The sequence below is a fragment of the Patagioenas fasciata genome, chromosome 9 (assembly GCF_037038585.1).
Source record: "Patagioenas fasciata isolate bPatFas1 chromosome 9, bPatFas1.hap1, whole genome shotgun sequence".
In the NCBI taxonomy this organism is placed as follows: Eukaryota; Metazoa; Chordata; class Aves; order Columbiformes; family Columbidae; genus Patagioenas; species Patagioenas fasciata.
The window spans coordinates 6,177,696-6,186,321 of NC_092528.1; the positions used below are offsets into that span (position 1 = coordinate 6,177,696).

The 8,626-nt window shown below is 53.9% G+C and overlaps 1 protein-coding gene across 1 annotated transcript; it reads left to right on the forward strand.

The window, feature by feature from the left end:
- The first annotated feature begins 5,439 nt into the window (after positions 1-5,439).
- On the forward strand, positions 5,440-6,509 carry SOX14 (SRY-box transcription factor 14). The gene has a single exon (XM_065844620.2). The coding sequence runs from the start codon at positions 5,452-5,454 to the stop codon at positions 6,172-6,174; it is 723 nt and encodes a 240-aa protein (XP_065700692.1). The 5' UTR covers positions 5,440-5,451; the 3' UTR covers positions 6,175-6,509.
- Positions 6,510-8,626: the final 2,117 nt, after the last annotated feature.

An 8,626-nucleotide genomic window follows, 5' to 3' on the forward strand; every position in this document is an offset into this window, starting at 1 on the left:
GCATTTATGGGGGCAGATCTTTCACAAGAGTGGGTACATTGGCCAAAGACAGCAGATTTGACAAAAGAACAAACAAACTCCACCTTGTCAGTATGTGTGATGCCGATTGAACCAGCCTTCACTAAAATAACAGATACTTCTGAAACTTGAAGCATCACAGCCCTCAGGGACAAGACATAAAACCCCCAGCCTGAGAACTGGCGTTGGGACCACACAAATCCACAGGAGTATTTTCCTCTGTTTCTTTGCATGTTGACCAGACCTCCACTTTTCCTGTTGTATTAGAAGAGTAACAGCGAGATAACACTTTGGACTGTGTCCTCCGTTTGCAGAACACAGCGGTTGGTTGTGTTTTTCTGAGCTCCCTGTGCTTTCCACCTGTAGCTTTCAACTAAAGTCAGCGATGCAGAAAAAGGCTCCTCCAGATCTCAGGTGAAATACCAAACCTTGGGAACTGTTTCCCTCCCCTACCCCAAGCTTTTCAGCCAGCCTGGGACCAGCCTCTGTGTTTCTCCATGCTGGGAACAACCACACTTCTGTGCTTCATCCTGCTCCAGGGAGGATGGATGCATCACAGCTGATGGAGCCATCAGCATCCCCAGAAACGGAGGCGGGTGAGTCCCTGAGATAAACAGTTCAGCCTTGGTGCTTTTCTTCAAAGTTGCTGCTTCTATTTCAGAGCTCATGTGCCTGAAAACCTGTCTGTATTCTTTTTTTTTCCTACTGTATCAGTTGGTCTAAGAAAAGATACTACCTTTCCTTGCAAGTCTGCTCTGCACTTCTGAGCTCAGGTCATTTGTTCTGCTGGCAATGACTCCTCCTGACCATGCGATCACCAGAGTCAACTGTGCGTCAAGCCCCTGGGTTTACATGCGTGGCCAGAGTGAATATGTTTATTTACTGGAGAGGCTCATGGGCTGCAGAGAAAGCAAACGGCCAGGGACGTCATGGGATGCTGCACCCAGGGACCTCATGGGGCTCTGCAGCATGGGTCTACCCAATGTAGGGGTATTTCTCATCCTGGAAAGGATGAGCCACTCTTTAGCCACTCCTTAGCTATTATTTAACAGCTAATGTTGCTAAGGAAAGGCCAGGAGGTGGCACAGAGGTGGCGTTGCCCCAGGGGTTGCACTCAGAGCCCCTCGTGGGTCCCATGGAACCTGAGCTGCGGTTTCTACCCCAGCGTTGTGCACTTGGCGGGGATGGTGACAGGAGCCCAAGCGGCCACTGACCGGGCTGTGATGAGTAAAGTACTTCCACACTTACATGCAGAGCAAGCTATACTTAATTTTGTCATCCGGGAAGGCGTCTATAATTCAGGGCACAACATCACCCTGTAAGGCTGTCCTGCTGGCTCACTGATCAGGACCTTCACCCCTTTCAACCCCATCCCAGGGGCTGTGAGAAGACCTACAACAGCAAAACTCACCGGAGCTGCCCACAGAGTTGGCACGGGAGAAGTTTTCCAGTTTCAGCAGCTCCCGGGGTGACTGGTCACACTGCAGGGTTGTCACCTGCCAGGAGGGAAATCCCCAAAACATACATCGTGTTCCTCATTAACAGCGAACTACCAAAAAAATGAGTGCTGCGAAAGAATAATGAACAGATCACCTGTGAGAAATCAGTTCTGTAAATGCATATAGCACTGTGTTAAAGGATGGAGCCTTTATTGGAGATCATTACAGGTAGAAAAAATGAGCAGAGCAAAAAGTAAGTTTTGAAAGGGCTGTAAACTTCAGCTTCAGCACATAAGTCAGGTCCTAATTAATGGGGGCAGAGAGGAATCTTGATTTTTGTAGCAAATTATTCTACAACTCTCTCCCGCCGACGCGTCTCTGCTTGGCCAGTGTGAGAATGCAGATGCTGGGCAAAACGGATCGTGGGATGATCCAATGTGCCCCATCCATCACCGCTCCCCTCCTCTGTCACCTCTGTACAAGGTAGTGACCTGCTCCATTAAACCTCGGCGTGCAGGAGGCTGTGTCACTGTCACCCTCTGTACACGGAGTTGCACGGATGCTTTTCTTAGGGTTATGGCGAGGGACTGAGCAAGAAATACTGCAAACACACACAGAGAATAACCCATGAGTATGTTCCACACAGTATCAGTGGATGCATCGGTGCTGTGTGCTTGTAGGAGCTGCTATGTATATATTTTACATATTTATATATTGGGAAATATTATTTGGTGGTATGTGATTAAATGGGTCTTTTTTTAAAATGTGTGGCACGTGCTTAAGGAAATATATGTATGCACTTGCATGTAAAATAGCCAAATATGAAGGAAAAGCATCAAAATAATCAGCCTGTGCACTGAACTAATTCCATATATTTATACAAAGCATTGGTGTCTGTGGGGATCTCACCAGGTCATGCAGGACAGCAGGGAGGACAGGAGACCTCCGTGTCTGTGAAAAAGCACCAAAGACCTGAAAGTCTTTCCAAAATGTGCTCCCTTCAATTAAAAATCAATTTTTAATCCACTCACTTTCCTGGCGCCTTCAGGCATTAAAAAAAAAAAAAAAAAAAAGGTTATTTAAAGATCCAATATTTTCCAGCAACTAGAAGTTTGGATTGGAATTATAGGTGTCATGCTCTTTACCTCTCGCTTTTGGCAATTGCAGCACTGCAAGCCCGACCATGATTCCTGCGAGGAGGAGGAAGATGAAGGCAGAAACACAACTCTATTTATGCTGATATGAGATCTCAGGCTACATGATCTCATCTAATTTAAAGTTACTCCAAGTGAACTATCTCCAAGAATCTGATTTTAATGTTTCCACATCAGGCTGTTCTTATCATTCTGCATTACCATGATACTATTCAGGATTAATAATCGCACTATTAGTTTTGGTGTCTAAACAAGGTGGCGAGGAGAAATGGATTTCAGGCACCTCCCTGAAAATCGCTGCTCACTTGAAAAAAAGGGTACAAATTTTATAAAACCCCATCCTCGGGAGATGTACAGATGCAACAGGTCTCTGCCAGGATAGACGGCTTGGGGTAAAAATTGAAGTATTTAAGAATATGAAGGCGTTGATATTGCGAAGGAAATCTTTATTTACCTCTCTGCTTTTTGTTTGTTTTAATCGGAGGGATATATGGGATGTAAATGAACAAACTACAGCCCGAAATGCCCCGAGCTGCTCGGAGAGTGTGTGATGCACCGAGGCAAAGGCACCAGCCAATGAAAGCAGGGCTGCCCATTATTATTATTATTTTTAATCATTTATATTGGGAAGCAGCATTAACTGATTGAAAAGACTTTTCGGGAGCAGGCAGAGCCGTCGCTCCCTTCCCACCGATTTGTCTTGCTACCCGGATTTTTAAAAACGACGCCAGGTTTCCCCCGCGAAGATGAAGTGAGGGATGACAAATGATATAATTTCCTCACCTTCCCCCCCCCCCCCCCGCGAAGAATCGGGAAATAAACAATGAAAACAAAGGAAGTTTTGTATTTAAAACGGCGCGGGGAGGGGGGAAACACAAAATGCTGGGGCAACGGGGTCGGGGGAAGCGGCGCCAGCGCGGGTTTAACCGCGGATGTTGAGCGCGGCCGCTGCGCGGGGCAGAGACGAGGCCGCTATTTCCACAGAGAAAATGGGGTAAAACCCGTAAGTTTTCACGCGTGTCATCCTGCCACGGCCACGGCTCGGCCCGCGGGTGCCTGTCGGGGCGGGCAGCGCTCGGACGTCCCCGGCGCGGCCCCGACGGGGCTCCCGGGACCACGGGAGGTCCCCGAGCGGGGACACGTAGCAGGGGCTCGGGGAGAGGGAGAACCGGGGGAAGAAGCCACTTGCACCCCCCTTTTTAAATTTGCGGGTTCATGTGCACGCAGGGGGTGCTGGGGATGGGAGGTGAGGCTCGGGGGACGCCGCCTTGGGGAGGGGGAAATTTCCCCTGTGATGTCCCCGGGTGGTGGGGGTCCCGTCCGCAGCCCCCGCTCTGGGTAATGGGGCTCCCGGCGAGGGCGGTGAAAATTCGCGGCGTATTTCTGCGTGCAACGAAAAAAGGCGCTGGGATGGCGCTGCAGGTAGCGAAGCCAAAACCTCCGGTGCTGTCGGCCCCGTCCAGGTGAGCGGACTTTAAATCATCTGCCCCCTCTTCTTCTTCCTCCTCCTCTTCCTCCTCCCCCCCGGCCCCGCACGCACACGGCTCTGCCGGGAAATGAAAGTCATTTATTGCAAATGGAAAGGAAGGAAGCAGGAAATAAGGTCGAGGGTGATTTACACTATTTATTATTATTATTACTACTATTATTATTTGGAGGAGGGGGTAGGTCGATACCCACCAATAGCACCGGAGAGGACCGCGACGGCTTCCCCGCCGGGCGGGAGGCGAAGTTACCGGCGGAGCGGCTGCCGTGGGCCGGTGAGGAGCTCGGGGGAAACCCGGAGGGGCCGGGGCGGCCGCCCCCCAGCCTGGCCCGGGGATCCTCCCCCCGCCGCGCCGCCGCCCGCCCGACTTCTCGTTTCTCTCCCCGGTCGCTCTCGGGAACGGGCGGGCGGGGGTAGGAGGTGGCCCGGCGGGGGCTTTTCGGAGCAGGTTTGTTAACCAAAGCAGGTGCTAAAAACCAATAAGCCTGGAACAAACGCGGTTCCCCCCCGGGAACCGGGACAATTGTTTCCATTTAATAAATATTTTCCCCACGGGCGTTTCGCGGGAGGCAGGCAATTATTCAAAGCAAGCCGGGACGCGGGCCGGCTCCCGGGGTTAAGCGGGGCTGCGGAGCGGGGAAGCGGGGGCGAAGGGGGGCGGGTTGGAAGCGGGAGAGTGGCCCCGGCGCTCGCAGCCCCGACGGCAGCGGGGGAGCCTGGAGAGCACCGGGACCGGCCCCGCTCCGCACACCGGCGGGATGCGGGGAGGATGGGGACGACCCCCTTCCCCTCCCCCGCTGCTGCTATTAGCACGGCAACTCACAAAAGCCTTCCTTTTAATCTGTGCCTTTGACGGGGAGCGGGGAGGGGGGGTCCTCCTTTCCCCTCCTTTCTTTTTCTTCCTCCTCCCTCCCTTGTCCCCTCCCCTCCTCTTCCTCTCGCCCTTCCTCTCTCCCTCTCTTTTTAAGCGGGTCCCCCTCCGCGCTGATTGGGCGCCCGCCCGCGCTGTGTCCGCCCTGCCGCTATGTCAGCCCGCGCACCGCCGCAGCCCCTCGCCTTTGAACTGCCCTGCACCGCTCCGCGTCCCCATCGCCGGCCCGCTGCTGCGCCCGGCGGCTCGCCGCCCGCTTAGCCGCCCGCCGGGCCCCGCGGGCCGCCCCGCTCCGCGCCTCTCCGCGCCCCGCCCCGGCAGGGCTCCCGCCGGGGACGGCGTTGGCGGAGGATCTGTGATGATCAGCTGAGCCCGCTCCTCCCGCTCCTCCGGCTTCCTCCTCCTCCTCCTCCTCCCGCCACCGTCCGGCGCCCCCAGCGCGCCCCAACCGCCGAGCCGCTCGCCCGCCCGCCCGCCCGAAGCATGTCCAAGCCCAGCGACCACATCAAGCGCCCCATGAACGCCTTCATGGTGTGGTCCCGCGGCCAGCGGCGCAAGATGGCCCAGGAGAATCCCAAAATGCACAACTCGGAGATTAGCAAGCGGCTGGGAGCGGAGTGGAAGTTGCTCTCCGAGGCGGAGAAACGTCCTTACATCGACGAGGCCAAGCGGCTGCGGGCGCAGCACATGAAGGAGCATCCCGACTACAAGTACAGACCCCGGCGCAAGCCCAAGAACCTGCTCAAAAAGGACAGGTATGTCTTCCCTTTGCCTTACCTCGGGGAAACCGATCCCTTAAAGGCCGCCGGGCTTCCCGTGGGGGCCACTGACTCTCTGCTGAGCTCCCCGGAGAAGGCCAGGGCTTTCCTGCCTCCCACCTCAGCACCTTACTCCTTACTTGACCCCAGCCAGTTCAGCTCCAGCGCCATTCAGAAGATGACTGAGGTTCCTCACACCTTAGCCACCAGCACCCTGCCCTACGCCTCCACCTTGGGATACCAGAACGGGGCGTTTGGCAGCTTGAGCTGCCCCAGCCAACACACCCACACTCACCCCTCGCCAACTAACCCGGGCTATGTCGTGCCATGTAACTGTACCGCTTGGTCGGCTTCCAGTTTGCAACCTCCAGTTGCCTACATATTATTCCCAGGCATGACCAAGACTGGGATAGACCCTTATTCTTCAGCACATGCGACTGCCATGTAACACCCACCCACACCCCCACAGGCGTGTGTGTGTGTGTGTCCCCCTTCCACGGGTGGCAGCTGGAACTGGGATTCCTTCGTGTGCATGTACATAAAACCTACAGAAGCAAAAGGTCACCCCGAAACAGGACTCTGGTGGCGGCCACCGGGCCGGGACAGACGCGGACGCTGCCTCGGGGACTCGGAGATGCTCTCGCCTAAAGCTCAACCTGAGAGCTGGCCCCAGGCTCAGGATGGGGGGAAATGCGATGGCGGGGGCAGATAGGAACCCGGCACTTGTAAGAGTTGTAAATGCGTTTTAAGAAAAAGAAAAAGAAAAAGAAAAGAAAAGAAAAAGCAAACCTTGAACTGCCCTTTCGGGACAAAGCGGGGGAGAAAAAGAAAAAGGAAAAAAAAAAGAGAGAGAGAGAGGCGGTTGGTTTCGATTTTTATTTATTCTCTTAATGTCTATGAGTTCTCCAGGGTCTCATGTCACTTGGATTTGACTTTGGGAAGTCTCGGTCTTATTATGATTTTTTTGTTTTGTTGTTTTTTTTTTGTTTGTTTGTTTGGTTTTTTTTTTCCTTTTGCACATTAAAAGATGAGATCAGCTGTGTTATATATATATAAATATATATATATTTTGCCACCACGCACTACTAGGTAAAATTGCTTTTCATGTCAGAAAAAGACTCTTCGAAGTTAAAAAACAAAAAGGGGGAAAAAAAAAAGAGGGGGAGAAACATTTATATTTAAAACATATGATACTGTTTGCTTAATTTAAAACAGATAGTCCTTAAATTTGTGTGATCCAGTGAGACTAGATCTAAGTTTACTTTAGACAGAGCGTCAGGTATGAAGTCAGGCAGTAGAATTGTAAAAAAATTAATAATACTAATACTACTATTAATAATAACGAAAAACCGAATAAAAACCGATGGTAATTTAAATGTTTTCACAATGTCTTTGGGAAGAAGAAGGGAAAAACAAATGTATCCGGCAGGATTTTACCTCGTTAAACCTTTTGATTTGTTGAACAAAGACGTTTTGAATAAAGACAATCTGTCATCAAACGAGGCAAAACTGCGTGCTGTAAATGCGGTGCCCCGGCTCCCCGAGCCCGCGTCCCGCACCGGCGGCCGCGGGAGGTTGCGGGCGACGCTCCCCGACCCGCGGGAGCCGGCTCCGCCCGCAGCCCCGCCGCTCGCCGCCGCCGCGGGCCGCTCTCCCCGACCCGATCTCCCGCTCCGGTAGCTGAGCCCACCGGTTCGGGCCCGGTTTTGGGAGTCTTATCGGACCGGGTCGGGCTCCGTTTTGGAGCCCGTCGGGGAAAAGCGGTTGCGGGGAAGAGAGGGAAAACTTCCGAAAAGCGGGAAATCCCAGTGTCTGCTTGGGGGGCTGGTGCTCTCCGTCCCGGCCCCCCATCCCGTCGGGGAACCGGCCTTTCCCAAGTTGCCTCCGTGACGCTGAAGTTTTACCGGTGCGAGGAAATTTTTGGAAGGGGGTGTTAGTAGTGATGGAAAGGTTGGAATTAGCATCTTATCCGGCTCAATTAGTGGTGTTGGGGGCGGGGGGGTGTCTTCCTTTGTGAAGGGAGGGGGTTTCTCTACGCGGGGGGACAGAGACGGAAGGGAAGGGGGGGAAGACGCAGAGGTCGGTCTGGAGGAGCTGAATAGCGTGTTTGGATGTGCTTTGCTCATTAAGTGCTCTTTGGAGACCGATGTTAGAATTAAACGGCATAACACAATTAACATACATGGGGCTTGAATGGGAGGGTAAGCAGAGGAAGAATAGATAGATAAATAAATGAGAGATCAGGCGAAGGTAAACAAAAGAGGAGAGGAGAAAAGGGCTGAAAGGAGAGGTTAGAATGGCTGCTCCAGCCTTGTTTAGCATGACAAAACCGGCTCTTACAAATGAGGACAATTAGAGGCGCTGGCTTCGGGAGGGCCTGGGAGCAGCGGGACGATCCGCTGGGACACGCGGGGCTGAATGCGGCCGGCGTGGGGCAGAGGGAGGCGCGGGGCGGCGGCGGGAGCGCCGAGCGCTGATTTAACCCCAGCTGACAGTCGCTGTCACTCCGGGTGATAACACCGATAGCTCAGTGTCCTCGAACATCCACCCAGATTAGGCTGACAATGGTCGGAGGGAGAGGGAGGGGGAGGAAGCGCCTGCCCGCGGCCCGCCGGGCCCCGCAGGAGATGGGGAGCAGAGGGGGGGACACACAGCGGCCGCCCCCCGCTCCCCACCGCGGCAGAGATTTGGTGGGACCCTCAGAACCCCTGAGCCGGCCGGGCCGAGGGGCGCACGTCGGGGCGCTGCTCCCCGGGGTGGCCCCGGCGGCTGAGGGGGGGAAACGGGCTCGGTGGGGGCCTGGGGGGCAAACACGGGGCGAGGTGGGCGAGCGTGAAGTGACGGGGCTGGAAACTTTAGATGAGACTTTTCTTTCTTTCTTTTATTTTCTTTCTTTCTTT